This window comes from Gekko japonicus, unplaced genomic scaffold (assembly GCF_001447785.1).
Source record: "Gekko japonicus isolate JY-2015 unplaced genomic scaffold, Gekko_japonicus_V1.1 scaffold9, whole genome shotgun sequence".
Classification (NCBI taxonomy): Eukaryota; Metazoa; Chordata; class Lepidosauria; order Squamata; family Gekkonidae; genus Gekko; species Gekko japonicus.
Genome location: NW_015168044.1, coordinates 2675077 through 2701244, shown reverse-complemented (window position 1 = coordinate 2701244; position 26168 = coordinate 2675077). Strand labels below are relative to the sequence as shown.

General features: G+C 42.9%; 1 protein-coding gene across 1 annotated transcript in view; it reads right to left on the bottom strand.

Annotated features, from left to right (window-relative positions):
- Window positions 1-1915: 1915 nt before the first annotated feature.
- Window positions 1916-26168, bottom strand: part of BMP1 (bone morphogenetic protein 1) — a 178002-nt gene continuing 153749 nt past the window's right edge. Inside the window, exons 13-20 of the mRNA XM_015414229.1 lie at window positions 25886-26011; window positions 24730-24890; window positions 23793-23973; window positions 9478-9603; window positions 7603-7730; window positions 6673-6886; window positions 3952-4202; window positions 1916-2375 (exon numbers count right to left, since the gene is read on the bottom strand). Coding sequence (XP_015269715.1) covers window positions 2241-2375; window positions 3952-4202; window positions 6673-6886; window positions 7603-7730; window positions 9478-9603; window positions 23793-23973; window positions 24730-24890; window positions 25886-26011 — 1322 coding nt within the window. The 3' untranslated portion in view covers window positions 1916-2240. The remainder of the gene's footprint in view (window positions 2376-3951; window positions 4203-6672; window positions 6887-7602; window positions 7731-9477; window positions 9604-23792; window positions 23974-24729; window positions 24891-25885; window positions 26012-26168) is intronic.

Genomic DNA, 26168 nt, shown 5'->3' with positions numbered 1-26168 from the left:
GTGCAACCGGAGCTGATCTTGTAATTGATGTGAGGGCTCATTTTGGATTGATGTGACACTAGTCTATTGTATTCAGGGTACATTTGACCCCTTGCAAAGCCTGTTATTCATGTTTACATTTCTCTGTAGTCACTGGGCATTAGATTCATCTATGAGGGCACAGGATCACAGCACTAGAACATGCACAACTTGGTGTAGAGCAATGGCTTGGTATAGAGCATTAAATCAAAAAGCAAAGGAAAATGTGGCCCAAACACTGAAGGCCACAGAGAAGCTGAAAAGACCACACAGAAGGGGCCAAGTTCAGCCATCAGGCACAAGTGGAGGAAAATGAAGGATCTAAAACTTAGGTCACTTATGCAAGGGTTGGCTGCTACCAGAAAGTGAGTTTTCCCCCTGGTCCCTCACAACATCATGGTGCTGCCATACACATCCCAGGCAATGCTCCCTCTAAACTGTGGAGTCTTGTGAGCAAAAATTCTACTTTGTGAGCTACTGGCATTAAAGTTGTGAGTGAACAATTTGGCTATTGCATAAATTAGTTTGCACTTGAGCCATCCTTCCTGAGCTAAGACAAAAATGTGTGAGCCAGAGGCTAAAAAACTGTGAGCTAGCTCACACTAACTCAGCTTAGAGGGAACACTGCTCCCAGGTTCTCCCATCTTTCCTGGGATCTCTCCTAAACCTGCTTTGCTGCCACATTTTGGGAAAGATTGCAGCAAAGCCCAGGGGAGGAGAACCATGTAGAGAAGAAAGTCCAGATCTTCCCAGTCCCACCCACATCACTGCCGTTTTCTGTGCCCTAGCCCCTCTCTGGTGGCCATTTCTCCTCATCAGAAACCTTTAAAAAAATCCAATTGATTATATAGTGTTATATAACATTATAGTGTTATAATAATCTGTTGGGTCCTGGTCTTTCCTAAGGACTTCTTCATGAAATGAGCTCACACTAACTCAGCTTAGAGGGAACACTGCTCCCAGGTTCTCCCATCTTTCCTGGCATCTCTCCTAAACCTGCTTTGCTGCCACATTTTGGGAAAGATTGCAGCAAAGCCCAGGGGAGGAGAACCATGTAGAGAAGAAAGTCCAGATCTTCCCAGTCCCACCCACATCACTGCCGTTTTCTGTGCCCTAGCCCCTCTCTGGTGGCCATTTCCCCTCATCAGAAACCTTTAAAAAATCCATAATTGATATATCATCATAGTGTTATAATAATCTGTTGGGTCCTGGTCTTTCCTAAAGACTTCTTCATGAAATGAATGAGAAAGAGGACTGTAATGTGAACATCCATATATGCTGGTGGGGTAGAAGTTTTTTTCTTGGCCATGCATATGACTTGTCTAGGATTATGACCAATAACTGTACAGCATTCTTACCATTAAGTTTAGCAGAAAAATCAATTGATCCTCATCTAAAAGAAGTGCACCCACCAAGAATCGAGGGCAAGGAACCAAAACATATAGCCAATTAATGTCACAGGAAATATGAGAGCTCATGGTAGGGGCCCAAAGCAGCAACTGAGCCGATGTAATAGGGGAAGAACTCACCCCAATCGTAGGGAGCAAGTGAATGGCAAGCCAGGGGAAAAGAGAAATAGCTACAGATGTAGCCTCAAAACAGAAAGTGCAAGAACGACTAAGAATTAGTCCTCTGAAAGGGCTTTGGAAAGACCTAGTAATAAAGTTGCCCAAGGAACCTGGGAAAGTACAGTCTTAAGAATCAGAAACAAGGTATGGTGAGTTACAGCACTTTCTCTTTTCCTAGATCCGGACTCTCCAAGCAGGGAATGCAGGTTTTGCTTTTGTTCCAATTCAAAATTTAATTTAATTTTTTAAAAAGTTAAAGAGCGAGCAAGAAGTTTTTCAAGTTACATTTCCCAAAATAGTTGTAACAGCTAACCCCTGAGGTTGGGGGGGGGGAGGGAGAGCAGCGCAAACAAAAAAATGTAAATGGAAGCCATGAAGTGGTTAGTCCTGGAGACACTCTGCTCAAGAAATAAAGAGGCACAGATTTTTTTTTTAATGAAAGGATTCCCCCGAGCCCAGTCCACGTAAGCGGCTGGCAGCACCTTTGTTTCTGTGTGAGTGTTTCACACTCTGAGGTGTACTGTGTATTTCTCCTTCCAGTCTATTTGAATTTTCTCTCCATGGGTGTCTTTTTTGTTATTTTCAGCAGCCAAGACCTGTCCCTCCATTGCTAGAAGTCCTGTTGTCTGCTGTAGGGGGTTGGGTGGCTGGGCATCATTTCCGCGTGTGCAACGTGTCCTGGAATTTGGTGCTAGTGTAACGTAGGTGGAAGCCCTTCTTGTTGATGGTGTCATCAGAGTGGAATCTTACCATCACTGAGTCGCCAGCAGAATAGACTTCTTCAGGGGGCTAGCAGGAGAAAAAAGTTGAGAGAGAGGCTGTGTTAAGGCAAACGAGAAAACATGGTTTCTCTGTAACTTTAACAGCAAGACCTACCGTCTTTAGTATAGGCAGGCTAGGCTTGTGCCTCATCTGTACCCCAAAACTGAAATCTTGTGCTAAGGATTAGGTAACTCATGCTGTGATTTACACCCTAGGCAATGAGGATTTGTGGTAGCGGTAAAGCCCCCCACATGCACAGAATCGCATGCCGAGAGGGAACTGCTTCTTTTGTTCCACTCCGCTTGCCTTGTCCTGCACCTCCCCACCTAAAATGACCTGGAGGCTGTGTGGTTAAATTCACTACCTTTTCTCCTCTATTTGTTTGCCTGTTTAGCTACTCTAGCTTCAGTTGCTGCTCTCGCTATTCGCGTTATCAAAGATACATGCATTTGTGATTTTTAAAAGTCCTGTTGCTGCTACATTACCTGAGGACTATAAGGATACTAGGAAAAAGGCCCGTTGTGGAAATAAATACAACGGCCTCTAGAAAGAGGCTCTGGGTGCGTGCCCCGGCCTTGGACACTCAATTTGCTGTGGCGACCTCAGCAGAGTATAATGACACTGAGTCCACCATTTTCTCCAGAGGAACTGATCTCTGCTACCTAAAGAACAGTTGTAATTTTGAGTGGTCTCCAGCCCTCACCTGGAGATTGGCAACAATGGTTCCCCAGAAGGGAATAGTTGGTTTGGAGGGTGGAGTCTATGACTTTGTACCTGTCCAAGGTCCCACGCCTCCTGAAACCTCACCCTCTCCAGGCTCCATCCCTCACATCTCCAGGAATTTCCCACCTGGAGTTGGCAACCCTATCTCCTTCCCAGCCAATCATCAACCTACCTTTATTTCCCCCTCACTCTTCAGCTTTCCACCCCCCACACACCTGCAGCCTCTCCCGTGCTCTGAAGCCCTGACTGCTACGTCACATTGGCTGTCATATGGGGGCCACCTCAGCAGCATATAAGGATACAGAGCCCACCATTTTCTCCAGGGGAACTGATCTCTGCCATCTGGAAAGCAGTTGTAATTCTGAGTGATCTCCAGCCCTCACCTGGAGATTGGACACATTTTGCCTCAGAACAGCAAACTGTTTAGAATGTTAGAGGCAAAAGCCAATCAAGTCGCATATGCAAACGACCTCTGTGTTCAGAGGCAGAGGCCAATGAGGCTGCATATGCAAATAACTTCTGTGTTCTGACTGGCTATGGAGAGGAGAGGAGAGGAACAGCAAAATGTCTAGAATGTTGGAGGCAGGACTCAGGCAAAGCAGCCAGTGGATAGGGAGACCCTCTGAATGACAGATCAGAGAGCGAACTGATTTTGGAGCGTGTGGAATGTTCTAGAGAAGTGCCACCACCATTCAGCTTTTATTTATAAGGGAAATAAGCATACAGCACATGCAGATGAGACCATGCTGCATCACAGTATTCAGACTAACATACAGTGTGATCCACAGCACGTTGGGTGTATTTAAACTGCACAGAAATCAACAGTCTGTGTTTAATTATGCTTCTGTAATGGCCAAGAACGCAAAAACAAGCAGCTTACCCCAGAGCCGCAGTAGCGTCCCAGGCGTGGGGCTGTTCCGTCATAGCCATCAAACAGCTCCATGTAGTCATAGCCGCAGTCTGCTTCTTCCTCAATCTCAAATGTCTGGAAGATGAGTTCCACTCCATATCCCTCCTCAGCCACAATTACCCATTCACAATCTGAGCCCCCAGGGTAGTTGTTGTCTCCAAACTGGGCATGCGAATAGAGATCCTTGGTTTTCACTTCAGCTCGCATCTGGCCACCACATTCTGGAAGTCAGAATACACACACATAATTGCTTCTCAGGATTTCCCAAAGGAAGGTCACCCAATCAGAAATAAGCTCTCTTAATACAGGTGAGCCAATCACTGTCAGTCTTCCCCCCCAGACAGCCAGATTTTGCTAGTCACCCCTTGACAGGGCTTTCATAATGGGAAAAACAACAGAGAAATCAACTGACTATGACTTCTGCAGCATGCATTAGGTGTACACACAGTGAAATAAATCCATGTAGCCACTTGACAAACTGTGTGTGTGGGGGGAAGCAGGTGAATAAAATTTTAATATGTACCTGCTTATACCACAATACATGAAACAGTACAAAAAGGGTAGCTTTCTCCTAATATATGTATGAGGGGAAAAGGCAACTTTATTTATAGACAGAATGAAATTTGGAGGTGGCAGAATCCAATGCATTTAATATGAGCCTAGTTAATTTAAAAAAATTACATTCCACTTTCTGGTAACCTTCTGGCCCCAGGTGAGAATAAATTTAGAATATTATGTACAATAAACTGCAAAACAATGAAACATAGCTAGTAGATAAGAGCTGATAAAGTACAGAGTCAACATAAACCAAACCCAACCACTATCAGAACAGTAACATCACCATAACTATCAACAAGTTAAATTCATATGCCAACTGAAGGTTTTCTGAATGTTAACAGAGCTGGAGCCAGATGTGTTTCACAAGACACAGAGTTCTAGATTGTCAGTGCGGCTACTGAGAAAGCCTTATCACTCCAATGTTCCCTTTAAGCTCCACAGTCCTGTGAGCAAAAATTCTACCTCATGAGTGGAAAAAAGCTAGTAGTATTAAAGTTGTGAGCAAGTCTACATTTGACTATTGCATAAATTAGTTTTTTAGATTATTTCCATAACCTTGTAAAAAACTAGAATGAATTCCTTTAAACTATATTTAAACTATATTTTAAGAATAATTTAAACGTTATAAGATAAAACAGAATCAAGTCTAATTTAATTACAGAATATGTTGTCTATGGGGATAGTAACATATAGACTATGGGGTACAGCAAATAGAGTATAGTAAATACAAAATAAATTGCTGAAAAAGTTCACAAAAATATAAAGATGTAATACATTTCAAATATCAAAGATGTAATTTAATATTTGTTTTCCAGCAGGTGTTCACGGCGTTTGGGGGGGGGGGGGGACCTCTTGCAGTCTATTTTGTTTTTTTTTTTTAGTGAAATATGACAAATTACAGGTTAAGTGTAACATAGGTGGAACAATCACTGTCAGAACCCTGCCTAACCTAACAGGAAGTTGCTTAAATGTTCTCAACCTGCCCAAACTACTTATTTATTCAAGTATTTATATCACACTTTTCCTGTGACTCAAAGCAATTTACTAATCATACTGAAAAGCATAACGGGTGTGTAAAAAATATCTATTTTTTGCCGGCTCCATTATAGCCTATGTGGACCATTATAGTCAATGGGCCCCACAGGCTATAACTGTTTTTTGAGGTTGAGGCACCAAATTTGCAGCATGGCTGCATCTAAAATTTTGTGTGCCAGTCCCCCGCTGTTGGGATTACCCACTCAACATCTAATGGCAGCAGAATATTGAGCAAAGCTTCTCCCAATAACCTAAATGTATGGGGAGGCTCATGAAACACTCTTGTCCCAAAGAGCTTAGCAGTTTAAAGGTCAAAGGAGCAAGTGATGCTCTGTCTTCTTGGTGCTTGGGGGGGGTCAACAGTGGGCTTCTAATGTCCTGGCCCCACTGGTGGTCCTCCTGATGGCACCTGGTATTTTTGGCCACTGTGTGACAGAATGTTGGACTGGATGGGCCTTTGGCCTGATCCAACATTGGCGTTTCTTATGTTCTTATCTTTGAGCCAGGCCTGGAAATAAACTGTGAAACTGAATTAACACCAGAGTAGTAGTCAAACCAGGGCTGCAGTGGCTCAGAGATTAAGATGCTGAGCTGCAGACTGGAAGGTCTGTAGTTCGGCAGTTCGAGAGCCAAGTGCTGTGTGACGGAGTGAGCTCCTGTCTCTGGCCCCAATTCCTGCCAACCTAGCAGTTCAAAAGCAAGAAATTGCAAGCAGATAAATAGGTGCCACATCGGTGGGAAGGTATCAGTGTTCGGTGCACCTAAGCGTTTAATCATGCAAACTACATGACCACAGAAAAGTCTTTGGACAGCGCTGGCTCTTCGGCTTGGAAATGGAGATGAGCACTGCCCCCTAGAGTCAGATTCGACTGGCTTTCAAGCAAGGGAAACCTTTACCTTTACTAGTAGTCAAACCAGCTTCTTCTTAGTGCCACATTCTGAACCAGCTGCAGTTTCCAAGAACTTTTCTAAAGGCAGCTTGACATGGAGTACATTACAGTTAAAAGTCATCAAAGTTTGTGTAACTGTGGTCAGATTATCTCACTCATAAATACAACTTCGGTTTGGACCCATGAATGAACCAACATTAAGTGTTACCTGATGTGTAGGTTGCCTCAAAGCCTTTCTTCTGGACAGAGTTATCTGAGAAGAACCTGAGGAACATCCTGTTACTGGAGGAGATTATAGGGCCTGGTTCTTTAGTTCCACACAATCGTCCCAAGACAGGAGCTTTGGCATCTTTTCCATTGTAAACCTCCAGGTGGTCATAGGTGCATTCTTGATGGCCTTCAATGTCCAACTCCCTGATGGTCTGGAAAACAAGAAATGTTCTCACAAGGATTGTGAGAAACAAAACACTGATGCTCTATGACTCTAACCAGCCACTACTAGTGGGATCCAGCTTCAGCTTCTGTGTTAGATGGCTGATGGATTCCAATATTAACTGAATGGCATGGTTCCATCTGTGCAAAGGTTGTTTCCACATTGCTCCAGTAACATACAAAGCTTCTGTCCCCTGTAGCAGGTTATGACACATGCATGGGACTTCTAAATTTCACTGTCAGAATGTGTAACCACTACCCTAACTATGTGGGAGGGGATTTATATATCATTGAAGTGGTGTAGGAACAACTGTAAGGATAGTGGCGACTATATCATTTAGATAATGCTGAAATCTGCTTACAGTGCTGTGTTTCAATTTATTTTCTGCTCTTCTCATGCAAGTTCTGAAATAATAATTAATTGTAGGGGTGAGGGCCAATCTTAACTTGCCTAGCTCAGTTACTAAGGAGACAAGATGGACCTTCATCTAAATACAGGGTTGAATCACAGATCTATTCCATTAAGGGTGGCACTTTCCCACTGATTCAAGGAGCCTGCCTCTGCCTCTTGTGACAGGAAGAGGTCCCTTGCATCAGGGGAAAGCACTGCCATTAATGGCAGGGATCCACAAGAGCCAGCCCGGTGTGGAACCTTGTAACATAAGCACTAATTTTTATGTTAGTGACTTTCATTCCTGTACATTACCAGTTTGACGCGGTGTCCCGGTGTGGTGGTTATTGCCCAGGTGCACTCTTTCTTATTCGGGTATTTATCAGGCCAGTTTGGGCTGGTGATGGTTGCACTGATGGAAGTCATCTTGTGATCACAGCCAGCTGCAATAAGTAGGAATCATAAATAGATGCCAAATGGCTTATGTGCTAAATCTACATATATTGATTACTCTTACAAATACAAGACCCAAATCCAAGGACACAAACTGTGCATAGCTCCAACCCCCCAGACCCATTCTTCTTCTTCTTCATATTATTATTATTATTATTATTAGTGTGTCCATGCCTGGAAGTCATGGTTGATTTCTGGCAACCCCTAGTGGGGCTTGGGCTTGCTATTGCCTGGCCCTGGGTCCTGGCCCTGGTATTCCCTGGAGGTCTCCCATCCAAGTACTTGCCAGGGTTGGCCCTGCTTAGCTTCCAAGAACTATCCAGGTCAGGGACCGGCCAATTCTTCTTTAAATCCCCCTTAAACTAATTTTCCATCCAGACCCCCCAACCTTCTGTCTTTACACTTAAAAGAAAGAAAAATCTCCAGTTCAATCTCATCCATGCATGTTCAGAGCTCTTCTTCCAAACATGTGAACCTGTTCCCCAGCCGTCAGGTGAAATGAGCATGGCTCTGAGAGCAAAGACAGCAAAAAGAAAAAGAAAAGAAAAAAAAGAAAGAAAAAAGAAGGTAAAAAGGCAGCTGCTGTTCAATCCGTAGCCACCCAATGGGCTAGCCAATCCACCCTGCCTCCACTATACTACTTTCCAGGCTCCTCCGCCTAGCAACTACGCAGGTGCAAGTGTAACGGTAATTTTTCTCCCTCTTCCAAAATACTAGAACTTGAGGGCATCCAGTGAAGCTGATGGGCAGCAAGTTCAGGACGGACAAAAGGAAACACTACCTTACACAGAGAGTGATTAAAATGTGGAATTTGCTGCCAGAGGATGTGGTGAGGGCTACAGGAATAAACCGCTTTAAAAGAGGATTAGATACATTCATGGAGGATAGGTCTATCAATGGCTACTAGCCATGGTGACTGACAGGAACCTCTATATTCAGAGGCACTAAGCCTCTGAATCCCAGACCCAGGAGGCAACATCAGGTGAAGGCCTTGGCCTCTATGCCCTGTTGTCGGCTGTCCAGAGGAACTGGTTGGCAACTGTGTGAGACAGGGTGCTGGACTCCACTTTTCTGATTCAGCAGGGCTCTTCTTACATTCCCAATTTCCACCCTCAGTGTGACTCCTTCTTGCATCCCTGTGCTAGAGCTTCAAAGCCTAGACCTCCCCCACATGCCATATTAAGAAGAAGGAAAAAAAGAGATGGCAAGCAGCTGAATTTCTCCCCTTAAGATAGTTGTTCAGTGTGTTGTGCATTTCTACGTATTGAGTCAAAATTGGAATAGAGGTTAAGGGGGGGCCATTATGAGTTTGCGGCTGAGAACTATCTCATTCCTGATCATCAGATGAAAGCCCAACATACCATCCACTGAACCACATTTGCGCTCATGCTTTTCAATGAGTTTCAGATGAAAATAGGTCCTTTTTTCTATTTTATGAGATTGGAGTTCCTTTCGGGGAAGCACAGAACAAGTAGCATGAACAAGTCTCTTCCCTGTGGTTTCAGGACTGGCATATCCCATTCAAGCACTCAAGAATTTAAGAATCATATATCTCCCTACCATATAGACTGTTCTAAATACAAAACAGTTGTATTCTCACCATGTGACATTCTAGTGAAATCATGGTGTCGCAAGCATGATTGCTTGACCAAAGCAATCGTCTCAGCATATGGATTATGGGATTGGCATCTGGAGAGCTGCAAAAGAGGCCCCTTTCAAGACCATCAAATAACGCACCTTCTTTGCAATCGTGCTTGTTGTCATGCAGTACAAAGCCACTGCGGCACTGGCACTCATAGCTGCCGAAAGTGTTCAGGCACTCGTGTTGGCATCCACCATTATCCTTCGAACATTCGTCTTTGTCTAGGAGAGAAGCATCACTTGCTTAGCAGACCGATCCTTTCTGAGCCACAGCGAACATCAGTTACATGGTTCTTGCAGGCAACAAGGTGACATTTGAACGGGCAGACTAATTTGGAGACCAGAAACTTCACCACAGTGTAAAAAGTGCAGGATTAAGGCCTTCTTAAATGATATGAAACCCCTGTTCAGTCGGGAAAAAGAAAGACTTTATGCAATCAACCAAATCAACTTTTCCTGGATTGTACCACTTGGGCTGCAATCACGTTTGACTCCTCCTGCACATGGGAAACTAGCATGCCAAGAAAAGTTCACCCTACCCTTCTCCCTTGTGTGCTATTTTCCCAATGCGGGGAAGGGGTTTTCCCCCTTCCCATGCAAGAACAGTCCATCGTGCAATCTGCACCCCATCACTTGAAGTGGTTCAGCCCAGAAAAAGCTTTTCGATTTGATTCCGATGTTTGTGTAAGCCAGTTTTCGGAACACTGTGTTACATTAAGGGCTACATTAGTGACCAAATAATATACTTCTTAACAGAGGTTATAGACCTCCTTGGCTGTTCTCAGGACTTTTAAGTTTCCATATAAAAGGAAGCTAACCAAAGTAACAAGCCACTTTCATGCTCAGCAGCATCCCAGTTTACCGACCTGCCTCTAGGGCAGTTCCCCGTATTGGGATTCAACGATGCAGACAGCAAGAGGAGAGCCAAGGTATGCCCAGAAATTCTAGCTAAAGTCCTCTCTATGTGCAACTGAAATCAAACAGCACATGTAGAATGGGTGTAACCATTACCTGCTTACTGAAAAGATGAGTAAGAATAAACAGACACACGCACAACAAAGAGGATGCAAGAAAGAGACCAGGACATGGCGTCCCTCTTTACTTAAACAGAAAATGTCACAGACACAATAAAAACGCAAAACAAGGTCAGCTGGTTAATGACAAACCAGAGAAATCTAAAAAAAAAAAGAATTAAAAATAATAAAAAAAACACCCCAACAATTAGTTCAGTCAAGTAAAGGCCTTGGAAATCTGTTGGGGGAGGTAATGAACAGGCTGTTCTCTTGATGGCAAAAGCTCCACGCTTAAGGCAGATTACAAGAGAGAAGGTACTCTCTGTCCTGGAGGAATGATTCGTGAACTGAATCCCTTGGAGGTGCTGCAGAGTTCCTGAGAAACAAACTCAAGGGTAGCCAAGTTCAGGAGGGGGCTTTGTGCGTTTCTTCGGGCGGAATTTCAAGGATGGAAGTCGTATTTTGGGCAGCTGCTTCTTTTCTGAAATGAGAGACATAAAGAGATGGAGAAAGGGGGAGAACAAATAATTCCACCTTTTACTGCAAGGAAAAGGGTGTGTGGGGAGGAAATAAAGTTAATTTAAATAAACAGGTGGAGGGGGCATGCAGTGAGAGAGGCCATACTCTTAAAGTACATACCACAAACAGCCAAATAAAGAAGAAGCCAAGACACAGAAAAGGAACACAGCTACAGGACACAGACTGCATAAAAAGGAGAAGCATTAAACTCTAGTAGAAGCCAGGGTAGGGGACCTTGTTGGCTGATTCAAGATAAAACACAGTTCTGACACTTTCACTGGAGCTTCAGCCCAGGCAGTCTTGCCAGGGAGATGGGTCTGCCTAACTGTTCAGAGCAGAAATGCTGTCAGGACCTTGGAAAGCTGCATCCCAAACTTCAAGAAAGCTCACTGGAGTACGAATGCTTTGCAAACCATTCTCTGGCTTGAAGAATGAGGGCTGCTCCCTGTCCCTGTTAAATTATGCTGGAGTCTTGGGAAGAGGAACTCAAAGAACTAGTAATATCAAAGTCTGAACCTAGCCATGACAACTGAGATTTCAGGATTCTCGATTGATGGTTCCTCCCTCTCATCTCCTAAGGAATAATATAATGTACAATGTTTCAATTTTTCTCCACTATGCTTAATGCAAATTTACTCAAAAAAGCATTTACTTGCAAATTACCTACTCTGAAATGTTTATTACAGAAATTGTTGTATGTTTTAATATTCTGAATATATAATAAAAAATTTTAAATTAAAAAAAAACACCTGCATATCTGTTTCCCCTAGAACATACACTTGGGACTACCAACAAGCCTTCCAGTATGCCTGAAATCCTGTAGCAGGGCAAGCCAACCCCTTCCCTGCCAGTCAAACTCCCTTAGCATTGCAAAGGAATCTTGAGTTGTTCTTGCAAGAGGGAAGAAATGGTAGGCCAAGAGATTCTGTCTATCCATTTATCTCTTCTAGGTTTAGAAAACTACAGTATTTTTAGAGGTAGTTTCTTTGCCCCTAATATAAAAGCAACTGAACACATTAGGCTCTGTAGAGAACAATCTACTGGTAATCCCCAGCCCAAAAGATGTCTGCCTGTCCTCAACCAGAGCCAGGGCCTTTCCTACCCTGGCCCCTGCCTGATGGAACTCTTCTGCTGAATAATATCTGCACCCTGCGGGACCTAATGTAGTTCCACAGGGCTTGAAAGGCAGAGATGTTCCACCAGGCTTTGGCTGAAGACAGCGACGGGTACCACCTTTCTGGCAGTCCCTTTCCCTTCCCTCCCCAATCCCTGCTTCTTCCCGAACTTCCCCGTGAGGCAGTAACACAACTGGAATATTGTGTCATCTGAGATTGTTTTAGCTATCATTGTTGTTGTTATTATTTTGCTTACATTGTTGTATATTTATGAATGTTTTATTCTTTGATGTGCACCACCCTAAGTCCTGTGTACTCAGGGAAGGGCAGTTTATAAATTCAAATTATAACATAAATAAATACATTTCTGCAGAAAACACCCATGTTATCCTGGTGTTTCTGATAATTAACATATAAAAGACATTTCCTTATCAGGCTACTTTTGTGCTGCTTAGTCATTCCTTTTCCTCTATCAGAAGTAAGAGGAACTGAAATGGGTTCCACATGGTACTTAATGTAGAGCTACAGTCTTCATAAAAATCCAGCAATGCTCATCTCCACGGGCAAGATCTTACAGTATGTTTACTTGGAAGTAAGTCCCATTCAGGAAAGGTTCTGTATCTCCACAAAATTTTCAATTTGTTCCTTTGTTTTCCTGTTCTCTCATGGCTATGATACTGATGAATCAATTGTTAATATCAGTTTCTGGAGGTTTTTATTTTTTTTTGGAAGGGATGGAAGTACCAGTTTTCACTTCGCTGTCGAATCCACTGCTCATATTTTTATCATAATTACATGTTCATGAAATTGGCGTTGGAAAGTACTGTCAAGTTGCAGTCGACTTATTGTGACCCCATAGTGTTTTCAAGGCAAAAGATGTTGTTTGAGGTTGCCTGCCTTTGCATAGCTACCTTGGACTTCCTTGCTGTTGCCCCATCCAAGTACTAGCCAGGGCTGACCCTACTTAGCTTCTGAGATCTGATGGGATCAGGCTAGTCTGGGTCATCCAGGTCAGGACAAATTCATGAAATTGTAATAATTAAAAAATGAAAAGTAAGGGATCATTTTGGCTGCAAAGTGAAAAGCCTTTCCCTCAACCCCCCCCCCCCCCCCCACCAATGTTCATTAAGGAATGATTCAGGAATACCACAACTGGGCTTTGAGAGAACAAGCAGTGATTAATTAAGTTGGAATTAGAGGAAATGAGAATTGCTGGACTTTTTGGGGTTCCTTAGTCTTCCTATGTTTCTTGCCTGATCCAATGCATTATGGATGAGTTCACACTACCTATTCATTTTTCTGGGGAAAAACAGAGAAAAGCTATCTTGCTTTCTCCCTCTCTCCCTCAGAAAGTCTGGTGATGTGCAAACATATGAACAAATAAGTCCACTGGTCAATCTAGCTCAGTACTGTATATTCTATTGTCTCTTCAAGGTGTCAAGCACCTCTTATCTGAGGTCCTTTAATTTTAACAAGGACTGAACCGAGGACTTTCTTCATGAGCACAAAGCCAAAACTCTGCCTCTGAGCCACATGCCCAACAAGGTTCCTTTCCTAACTAGAAGATCCAGTATTCCCACCATCTGATGTTCTTTGATTTCCTGCAAGCAAGCCAGAAAGTGTCCCCACCAGCTTTTCCCAGGACATAATCAAAACAACAAACAAACCCCAACAACAAAAACAGTGGATGCAAATATGCCCCTTCCCTAACTGCTATTGATCTACCATCTCTTCATAACAGAATCTACAGGAATTCAGTAAATCACTACATTCCAAGACTATCAGTAATAGCCTTGATCTTTTAATGAAATAGATTTACCTGTAGTCCAACCTCTGATGTAAACACAGTTCAGCTATACCAACAAGCACAGGCAGCAGACACACAGACAAATTCTTAACTGTGCTCACAGGTCTCAGAGCACCCAAATATAAACCTGCAGCTGGGTGCATATCTGAATCCTGGAAAAACTCAAAAGCATGGATATGCAGCCACTTTATAAGCAAAGAGCTACAACAAACACAACGTAAACAGCATAACTTAATGATGGCACTTGCAAGCCCCTGTGCCCAGGGTATGTTGCAGTACCTGCTGACAAATAAGACATAGGTTTACACTTTCCTAAACATTTTTCCAGAGTGGAATAGGCAGTTAAAGAGGGGACCTTACCTGAATGCTGATTTGGTGGCCCAGCATGTTGCCAAGACTTCCTGCAGCACTTGCAGCTGGTTGTATATTCCTTGGCTGGTAGGAATGTTGCTTGCTTACCACTGCTTTTTACCTGTGATGCCCTTATATCCTTGCTGGATTGCCATGTTATATGCAGTGGGGCTAATTCTTACAGATAGGCCTCAGGTAGAATCAACACCCTTCCCTCTTCTACCCACTGCTTTTGTTTTGTTTGCTGGCATGGCAGCCTACTGTGGTGAGAAATTTTGATTTGTCTACCAGAATATGTGTGCATATCAAAGTATGGGGGAACATTAGCATATTTAAGTGCAACAGGGGTCTAGAAACTGCTTCAATGACTGTGGGTTACTGGACTATGTCATTAGTACATGTACTTAAAAGCGAGCCTGAGATTAAAACAAGTTTGAATGAGGAATCCAGTTCTAGCTTGATCCTGCTGATGGAGAACTGTTGATGTGGGGCTGTGACCTGAATAAGGAAAGTCAGAACGGAAGGAAAGGGTTTATAAATTTGCAAGCCAGTGTTCTTCAACATCTGCTGTTAGTTCTACTGTACCCAACAACCTTCAAGATGGGGCCAAATTTTAATTACTATATTCTGCCTCTCTTCTCTTTCTTTTTGAACATGTTCACACTCTAGGGCTTAACATGGCTCTGGATTTAATCAAGGTTGTAACATGAATGTAAAATCTACACTGGCGAGAATGTGTATTTGCATTACAAATGTCTATCCCTCTGCTTTCTCTTTTGCATTAACAGTCAGATCCTATTACTACATCTTGATCTAGATCCTATTACGCTTTAGGTCTTACATAGGAAAGCACTGCCTTCCTTCCTTTTCCCTGTTTTCCATCCTCTGCCCTTCTCTTAAAAAAAAGAACGAAAAGAAAATATGGTGGTGCAGGTTTGGGTGTGACCAAGCTGGAAAAACAAACAGTGTTGCAAACAACAGCCCAGTTTAGGTGGAGATCTTACTTCAGACAGCATATAATGGAGTACGAACCCCCGATTTGCCAGCTGTCAAGAACTGCAGCAAGGGTGTAGGGCAGCCACTTTGGTTCTCAAATCACAATGGCAGAATGGGGTTGGCATAGACCAGGGGTGGCCAAACTTACTTAACATAAGAGCCACGCAGAATAAATGTCAGATGTTTGAGAGACACAAGATGTGAACAAATATTACACACATGGTTTTATTGGAAAATATACACATTTGCTTTTTATTAACATTAAACGAGACTGCAAAAATAAAAACAAAAGGTATAAAAACAGATATTGATAATTATATTTATTTGTCCAATGATATTTGTTTGCTTAGGATATTTATTTGTCAGAGAGAGAGAGAGAGAGAGAGAGAGAAGGAAGGAAGGAAGGAAGGAAGGAAGGAAGGAAGGAAGGAAGGAAGGAAGATGGGGGAGCGAAGGGGAGGAAGGGAGAGAAAGAAAGATGAAAAGAAAGAATTTAAAGTTAAAGTTGCATTCTTTCTCTGCCCCTCCCCCTCCTCAAGCCTACCCAGGGAGGGGACCACTGGCTGGGGAAGGGAAGGCCGATCGGGGAGGCCTGCCTCCCCTTTGCTTCCCCAGCCACCCTGCCGGGAGCCGCACAATATGTGTGAAAGAGCCACATGCGGCTCCCCAGCTACAGTTTGGCCACCCCTGGCATAGACTCTCTCTTGATATCAGGTTTCACAGCACAGTTTATTTATGTATTTATATTTTGGATTCATAAATCGCCAATCTCTGTATACACAGGGCTCTGGGCGATGTACAATAAAGTTAAAGACAGTGTTAAAATCAATAAAACAACTATCAATTGTTGCTGCAGAGTTGATCTGATAAGGTAAGAGATACAAAATAGGTATGGCTGATATATTTCCTATTGGACCTATTCTTTTGGTTTTAAGAATATGCAAACTTTTCAGAACTTAGCTGGCAGTAAAAAGGTTTTTCTATACTGACAGCTTTCCACATAGAGAGCTGATATCATTTCAAAATTTTGGTCACTTGGGAGCTTCCTGCAGTTCTGGATTGATGGGAAAATGTACAAAAAGAAAGAAAATATACCCTGTTGAATGTTTTGCATATGTTGCCACCATCACCCCTTTTCACCTATGCTGCTCCTGCCTAGCAACTCCTCTGCCACTTGCTGTTTGGCTTACTAGGGAGCCAACCAGACTAACCTGGGGCAGGATAATCCATGCAAATACCCCTTAAAACTATATTGGTCAGCAGGGATCCAGTAATCCAAGATTTCTATTCAACATTCTTGAATTTTCAGGCATGTTTACAGAAAGGGATGCAAACCTTCTCCTCCTTTTAAGACAAAGACAGAGAGATATCAGAGGCCATCTTAAGTAAGGGCAAAAATGGTCAGTTTACGTTCAGATGCCCTCTATGAATTGTGGCCTTAGATAAATTGCTATTTCTAACCCGCTTTCTACCTCTGAGCTTCCAAGCAGCATAAAATGCAGTAACTAAGTAAGGAATGAATGCTGACTGAAAACTGACAAATGAGAGCACGGAATATATGAACATAGTTTCAGAAGACAGCCGTGTCAGTCTGGAGCAGGACAGCTAGATCCAAGTCCAGTGCCGCCTTAGAGATTAATAAGATTTTCAGGGTATGAAGAACTTTCGAGAGTCAAAGCTCCCTTTGGCAGATATCTGATGCAGTACCTGTAAAGCTCGTACTCTGAAAAACGTTGGTCTCTAAGGTGCTAATGGTTTCATACTCTGAATATAGGAGGCTGCCTGAAACGGAGTCAGACCGATGATACATCTAACTATACATTGCCTCCACTGACTGGAAGCCACTCTTCTGCCTGCTGTCTTTAAACTGGAGATGGCAAGACTTTCTGCATACAAAGCATACTGCAGCCCCTCTTCCAAGACAGGTAGCTGCATTATACTGAGTCCAACTTGTGACTCATCCAGCTCAGTACATCCACTTTGACTGGTAGTAGCTTTACAAAGAGGCCTTTCCCAGCATCTGCTATCCATCAGCCTTGTAAGTGAAGATTCCTAGGTTGTAGGGCAGGGATAATCTTTTATAAATATACTTTTTGTATAACGCCTAGCTTTAAAGTGCTTTGGAAATATATTGTATTATGGACTGAATTTGGAGCTTTGTGCATGCAACGTATGTGCTCTACCACTGTGCAATAGCACCTCCTAATGATTCGCCTAGGATCTGCCCAGATTTAAAATATTTGCATTTGTATCCAATTTTGCTCTCCAATAATCAACCAATTAATTAATTAAGATTTACATCCTGCCTCTCAGCCACATGCTTCTGAGATGTCTTCCAGAGGGAATGCATAAAACCTCAGTTCACTACATAATTCAACAAAACCATATAATACTAAAACACAAGAAAACACGTACACACACCCACACACACACAAACACATTGATGAAACAGTAAAAGTCTGCTTACAGCAATGGAAGAAAATTAACCAACCAGGTAAACAAAAAGATCTTGGTCAGGCCCCTGTAACTTAGATGATCAGGAACCAGGTAAACATCTGTGGGGGGAAGGCATTCCACAGGTATGGTGCCTCCATAGAAAAGGGCATGCTTTCAATACTGGAGCTACTCTATGCTTACACACTCCTATACCAACTAAGTCTGGTCCAATAAGAAATGCCCACCATACTTACGTTGTGCTTCATGTGCAAAACTTACTAGGTATATAACAAAATGTAGAGCAAGGCATTAAAAACAATACCTCCTAAAACGGTGAAAAGGACATATATCAAGTTCTAATCTTGAAGCACACTCCTGACAATAACTCTGTTCAAGTGAATCCCCTTGACTCAGAACAAAAAAGGAGAACTCAGTACTTACCCTGCTGCCTCTGAGGTCTCATTAGGTGACATTTATTCCGGTATGGTTCTTGGACATTGTTGGTATCTCTTGATTCCAAGAGGATTCCTGGGATACTTCCATGTCTTGCTTGATTTCAAATATAAAGCAAACATACCACACCCAAACCCACCTAAAGAACTCTTGGTCTGACTAAAAATGTCCTAGCTATCTGCATGAGAGAACCATTTGCCAGTAATGCAACAGCCACCTGTTTGTTAGAAGCTACATTCCCTGGATGTCATCAGGGCGGGTACTGGCCTTATCACCAAGTCTTAGCAGTGAATGGATGACAGATTTTATTGGCTTTCCTCTGATTTATACAGACAGAGGCTGGACACACAAAATCATTTTATCTCAAATCTCCATCTAACATATGGTCAACTTGTCCTCGTTTGAAAGACTAACAGTGCCATCCTAAGCAGTCCTACTCAAAATCCTACTCAAGTCTACTCAGTGGGTCTTACTCCTAGGAAAGTGTCCTTAAGATTGCACTGTAAACCTCCTTGCCAAATGGCTACATGCCTGCCATACAGAGTTACTACTCAGGAAACGATTCCATTTAGCACATCACTTTGAGCATGCTCATAAATCCAACTGAGCTCAACTGGAAAAGCAGCAGCATCCTGAAAAGGGATGCTTTCTGGAAGGAGGGCTCTAACAGCCCATAGCCCGGTAATCGTATATTGGCACAACAATAAAAAAGCCCCAGAAGGACTCTTCCAACAGTAAAAGGGTGTATCAAAGAAGAACAAGAGGTATAAGTACTCTCAAAGGTTTAATTCAGGACTTAATTGTAATTTCTTGTTAGCTGTAAGTTTTCTAAGCATTAATATATATAAGAAAGGTTATTTTAATATAGTGATGTAATGACAGTGCACAGAAACACATTTAATAAACTTTGCCCCTAATGTAAAGTTCTGCTCAAAAAACACATGTGAGTGTATAAAGTTGCCTTATGCCATCAGACCACTGGTCTGTTTAGCCTGATGTTGTTTACTCAGACTGGCCGTGGCTTTACATGGTCTCAGTCTGAGGTCTTAGCTACATATGCTAAGAAATGAGTTGGGACCTTCTGCATGCAAAGCATAATAGCCCTTTCTCACAAACAGGGCACTTAACTTCTGAATAAACTGTTGAGAGTTTCTCTGTGTTCTTCTGTAATGAGAGTTTTGTTCTTCTGTGATGTACTTTCTTTGATATCACTGGAGTTTTTGCCCATTACCCAGTAGCTGCCCAGTCTTAAACTAGAGTGGGTGAAAGGTTACTTAGTGATTTTTTCATTGCACTGACATAAAGGAAACAATACAACATGGAACACAAGATGACATAAGCAGGTAATGGTGTCCCAACATTCTCTGCCTTTTCTGGGCACCCCCTGCCAGCACAACAGTTGTCTGGCTACACACGAGGAAAGGGCATTTTTTCCTCTTATGCCACTGGGAAAAAACAATGCTGAGCTAGTTCAGAAAAGATAGAATTTCCCCACACAGCTGTCCTACATCAAAGTTGCTTTAAAAAAAACAAGTGGAAAGATGGAAAAGATGCCATCAAGCAGAGCAAAAGCCATGATTGTCTTTATATGCAACTGGAAAAGGAATGTGCAATGATACCACCAGGTGAACAGCAGCTTAGAGTAGAGATTGTCATGGGGTACATCATTAGGTCAGGCAGAACAGAGTGTGCATAGCACGGAAACACCATAGCTCAGGTAAAGGAAGCAGTGCATTTGCAGAGGCTGAATTCCTGGTGAGTATTATTCATTAAAAAGAACAGTGCTAGAGAATGCAGTACCCTCCAACTCCGTGAAAATGGAAAATTTGGTGGGGCCATTTATGGAATAAGTGAGACCACACTTAGTTCTGAACTAAGACTAAGAGGAGTATTTTGACCAGGCTTTCCCATAGAGGGGTATGTGACCTCTGAGTGTTCGGGTGGCGTACGAGACAGAGAAGGCAACAAGCTGAAACACCTATAAATGTGGCAAAATAGGAACCCTAATAAATCCTGATTTTGTGACCTGTGCAACCTAACCAGCTAAGGTACTGGTTAGATGTAGTTCTGGAATATCATAAGGAGCCCAAAGGTTTGAAAGAGGGCTTGGCCATACATTTTTGCAAGGCTGTAGTTTAAAGACAGGTTTGATCTCAGTTGTCATTGAAGCTGAGAGCCTGAACTTATGTTTCTTTTTGCTGTGGGCATCTTTAAGGAGAATGGAAGGAGAAAGAACACTGCTGGGCACAACTAAGTGTAGCCATCCCCTTGAAATAGAGACTAATTGAAGTCAATGAGGCTTGTGCATGGCTCAGCTGTGCACGGCTCTGGCCATTGTGTGCATCTCTCATTCCCTTTCAACTAGTGCATCAGAAGAATGACTCAAGACAGATGCCCTGACAGGGAAGCAGGTGCCTAAATAATGTCATCTGTTCTGGCTGTTTTGCATCAGTAATTAAGTACGTATTGCAGAGTGAGAGGCCAGTTTTGGCAGAAACACTTGGCTCCATCTAGGAAAGCCGATTTGAAATAAGGGAAGGCGTATGAGCTGTCAGAAGGCCCAGAATGGCAACAAGCGGCTACAACCAATGACTCCATTCCCCGCCAGCTCTTTTTTTGCAAGGCAAAGAAGGTGGCATTCACATCACTTTGTCAGAATTCTGCAGTATATGCCAGCACCAATAGATCAAGGGATACATGTGCTTGACAAAAGCAGTGTTAGGCAGAACATGCTAATCTTCTTTGCTAACTGGCGATTATAAAAAGATGAGTAGATTTACTGCCATGGCCCCAAATTCAGAAGGAATACAGGTAAGCAGCCTATCACCACACCTGAAGGAAGGGGCTGCGAGAAAATTTGGAGTATTTGGATGCAATCTTGTAATTATAATGAGCCAGATTCCTTTTTGAGTTACATTTGTCTCAAGTAAATTTGTATTAACACTGTTGGCTACCTCAGCCTTGGGAAATTACTAAGAAGAATAAATTGCAGTGGAGATGGAATTATCTCAAACTCCTCAGCTCCCAGCCCCAGCTTCCTACTGTGCAATCTGACCACTTTGCTTGGGTCCTTCTGATAGCCAGACAGCAAAGGATGTTATTTTAGTACAGATGAGCTAACTAACCTATCTCAAAAAGCTTGCACCCATAGGCTGACTACTTGATTAATGCTAAGCCTTGTTATGGTCAGTGCTACACAAGAGGCAATCTTTACACATGTAGAAGCACCTCTGAACGAATGTTCTAACAGCTAAAAAACCTTGGCTAAATATCTTAACAGTCACATCTCTCACCTAGTGGTAATTTATTGTGCAGAGAAGCAAAACTTTGAAGCTGTTCCCATGTATACCCCGAGATCTCAGCTGGGGTGGCTCAAAGTATTTTGATGCCTTCTCCCATGCTGACTCCAGCAACATCCACTCCAAGACAAGTATTCAAGGCAATGCCTGCAGGGCATTGGACCAAGGGGGCAGGAGCACTGATCTGTGAGCCAATGAGAGATGCAAGTCATAGCTGCCATCCACCAATTGTAACATCCTAAGTGGCTGCTCTGCTCACTTGGGTGGCAAACCAGCTCCGGTCTCAAATAATATAAGCTTCTCTAAGTATGGATTTGTTGTTGACATCAAGTCTCCTCATGAGATGTGCAACCAAGTAGGACTCTTTGAAATGATGTGGAAGTTGGTAAACCATACTAGTTCCCCGCAGTCTCCTAGCTACCTGCAGCCACACACCATTTGTTTAAAAACAAAACAGAGCAAATTTTTTATAATGTCAATAAAATCTATCACTGATTTCTCAGAGAATGTTTACAAATGATAACTGTCCAACAAGGAATGGAAGACATTTTATTGACAAGCTGCCAAAAATTAACATCTGAACAGAGAAGCTGACTGCTCATGACTGGCTCTATCATAATCGTCAAGGATGAATGAAATGCGTGGCTGTTGGGACAGTAACATGCACAAAATACCTGAGAAGACTGCATTCCAAAGAGAGTTTCTGTTAATTCGTGTCTTGCAGAAGATGGCTTCCTCATTTAAAATACTTATTAAAATATGTTCTTGGACTAGTCAAATTGGATCATCACACAAGTGACTGGGATAATAAATTATCACGTTTGGGCATTGCCCATGTGACAGAAACAATGAGTAGACAAGAATTGACCCAGCTCATTAGAAGATGTCTGAGGGACTTTGATTATGAGAGTATGCTGATTAGAGCTTGCAGAGTGTGTTCATCTTCCTCAGTAGGCATTCTCTCACCAACAGAAATGCCAAACTATCTGTCTGAGCTAACTGTTATAGTATAGATGGGCATTCATGCTTGTGCATTTGAATGCTCTACCCTCAGCAGTGATGCTAGGAAGGTTCAGTGGAACTCTATCTTCAGATAGAATCTGCAGTTGTGGCAACAACAGAATTGATTCTGTGGATCATATTCTTTTTGAGTGCCCCAAATTTTCAGATTTAAGAGCTTGAATTGATCTCTCCATTAGTTAATCAGGACTTTGTCTTTTCAGAAGCTAAATCATCTTGGCCACTCAGAGATAAATATTAACAAACCACTTCATGTGTGGTGAAATTTCTGGCAGCTGTTGTTAAGTTACATGATAATTTTTGTAGTAATTTTTAGGGTTTGCTGTTTATGACTCTGGTTGTTAGAACAGTAATCAAGGAGTAAAAGTAAACTGAAATATACTTTCATTTCAACCCCTGTTCATACCTTTTGGGCTTTGCTCTCTTTCTCTCTCTTTGCTTTGCTGGAGAAACAGAAGGGACACCAACCTAAGGATGGATGGGATTTTTAAAAAGCATTCTCTTTTGGCCCATTCTAAGCACACTTAAATAGAAATAAAATTCCACTGGTTTCTACGTAAAAGCCTCAATCCACTTTCCCACAGAAAGCAGTGGAACTAAGTCATGACTAAATTTAGCAGTATTAAGGCCAACATGTTCAAAATCAGGGAACATTACCACTTTCTGGAAATATTTAATACTGGTTATAGACATCTAATGTGGATTTATTCCTGTTAGGAATGTTTATCTATCCCAAACTTCCTTGGTTTGGAGAACCACAAAAACTACAGCTACTGGTTCCAAAACACAATGCACACACATACCACCTACGGTAAAGGGACAGTACTTAGTAGAAAACCAGCTGAGGTTAGTAAGTCCTTTAGGCAACCAGAAGTCTCTTCTAATCACTGGTGGCATACCACCAACAGAAGTCTTACTGCTGATGACTTATTAATTTATTTATTTGGAAGTGCACACACAAAAGAAGGAAGAGAAACATCACCTACCACTGGTAGTATTTGGTCACATATATGGAATGCTTGCACTTTTAAAATAATTTTTCAGACTAGGGCTTGTTTTGTCATTCCGGTCAGCATTTAGCCCAGATTCTCAGCTGATGTAAACTGCAGCAGCTCCGTTAAGGCTGAAGAAGATCTGCACCCAGTTAGAGGGCAGGGGAAAATGGTCATACTCTTACTGGTAAATTTACTTCTCAGTGCAAGACAAATGCCTTTCTCCAGGGAAGGCAGCCGACAGAACGAAGACCGGATTTATGGGAAACAATGCTCCCTACTGGGGGGAATTAGGGACTGCACCCTCTAAGCACAGATAGGTGTATGAAAGGATTAGTGCTGGAAGGAGAGGAACAGGGGAGCAGGGCAGGGAGAAGCATCCATGCTTCAACTGAGCAAAGCAGTTCTACCTGAGAAGAAATGAGCCTTGAAGCCTTTCTTGGAGACGGTGTTGTCGGACTTGAATTCTATGCGCATGTTGTTGTACTGGGAGGTGATCACATCGGGCTTTTCTGCCCCACAGAACTTGCCGTGTAGTTTGGCCTCAGCAGTGAGCCCGCTGCGCACTTCTACGAAGTCATACTTACATACCTGTAGGAAGAGAGGCACCAGCAATTCATCAGGCTTCATGGGGCACGGACAGACAAAAGTGGCTCTGCATCTGAAGCAGGCATTTCAAGCAGGAGAGTTCCAAAACATTCTGCTTTGTAAGATGGAAAGCACCTCACACTCATTAAGGTAACCCCCTGAAGACCTGCTCCATGTTCCCTTGCATGGGGATTGATTTTATACTTGTGATTTAGCGAAAAGAAGACTAATCTTTACATTTACATAATGAAACAACCCAACTTTACTTCCCTCTTCCAACCGTTCATTCCTTATCAGTAATCATTGCTCACAAAGCAACAATCTTGATTCAGGAATGCAACACAGCCTTTTTGGTGGCTTCCCCAAAGTTGAAGAGCTATCTTTCTCAGGATGTGCAGTTATGTGCATCCTTCCTGGGTCTCAAAAAGCAACACAAAGTTCACAAGAACCCTCTGCTTCTGAGCCCTAGCCAATGCACAATCCAAGATACCTTAGACTGCTCTCTCTCTCTCTCTCTCTCTCTCTCTCTCTCTCTCTCTCTCTCTCTCTCTCTCTCTCTCTCTCTCACACACACACACACACACACACACACACACACACACACACACAGTTTTTGTAAAGATAAAATGGAGAAGGGAACTATGAATTCACCCTGCATTCCTTGGATAAATGAAGGGACAAAAATGATAGAAAGGCAATCCTCCAGGAGAGGATATGACGTGTGAGGGAAGGAAATTTGTTTTAAAGCTAAGTACTCACATCGTTACCCTCTGTCTCAAAGAAGTCAAACTGCAGGGATATACGGTACTGTGTTGGTGCCACAAGCTGCCAGATGCAGTTCTTGTTGGGTGGGTATTCTTTGGGCCACCCAGGACTTGTAATGGAGCCATTCAGTTTGGTGAGGAACCCACCGCAGGCAGCTGTACAACAGAAAACCCAACAGTCTCAGGCTCCAAAATTATCACTGGCCATTGTGGAGTGCAATCTTGGAGTTGTAGTATAGATAACTCACTGAAAATGTCGAGACAGTGTGTGACTGCAATAAAGAAGGCCAATGCTATGCTGGGGATTATTAGGAAGGGTATTGTAAACAGATCAGCCAATATCATAATGCCGCTATATAAATCAATGGTGCGACCTCATCTGGAATACTGTGTGCAATTCTGGTCACCACACCTTAAAAAGGATATTATAGCTTTGGAAAAAGTGCAGAAAAGGGCAACTCGAATGATAAAAGGGTTGGAACACTTTCCCTATGAGGAAAGGTTAAGGCGCTTAGGGCTCTTTAGCTTGGAGAAACGACGACTGAGGGGTGACATGATTGAGGTTTATAAGATTATGCATGGGAAAGAGCAGGTAGAGAAAGAGGTACTTTTCTCCCTTTCCCACAATACAAGAACCCGTGGGCACTCCATGAAATTGCTGAGCGGTCGGGTTAGAACGGATAAAAGGAAGTACTTCTTCACCCAAAGAGTGATTAACACTTGGAATTCACTGCCACAGGAAGTGGTGGCGGCTACAAGCATGGACGGCTTCAAAAGGGAATTAGATAAGCATATGGAGCAGAGGTCCATCAGTGGCTATTAGCCACAAGGTACAGATAGGGACTCTGGGGCAAGTGATGCTCTGTCATCTTGGTGCTTGGGGGGGGGTCAACAGTGGGATGGCTTCTAATGTCCTGGCCCCACTGGTGGACCTCCTGATGGCACTGGTATTTCTGGCCACTGTGGGATACAGAGTGTTGGACTGGATGGGCCTTTGGCCTGATCCAACATTGGCATCTCTTATGTTCTAGAACTGTACACCACTACAACCTGGAAGCGAACAACTTTCTGCCTTGCTGAATTAGCAGCAGCAGCAACAGGCAGAAGAAATACTGTGGGGCTGAGAGCCGGTTCCTTCTCAAGATACTCACCTTCACACCTGCGCTTATCTGAGGCCAACTCATAACCAGGGTCACAAGCACACTTGTAGCTGCCCAGAGTGTTCACACAACGTTGCTCACACCCACCATTGTTTGGTCTGGAACATTCATCCACTTCTAAGGAGGGGGAAAAAAACAGGAGGTATCTTAATATGTGGCTTGCACTTATTGCCCCATCTAATTCTACTCCAGTGGTAAACTTGCAACAGGGGCAACCATTGTTTCCATTCCATATATATGCCCTGTAGATCACAGAAAAAGCTATTCAGAAAGA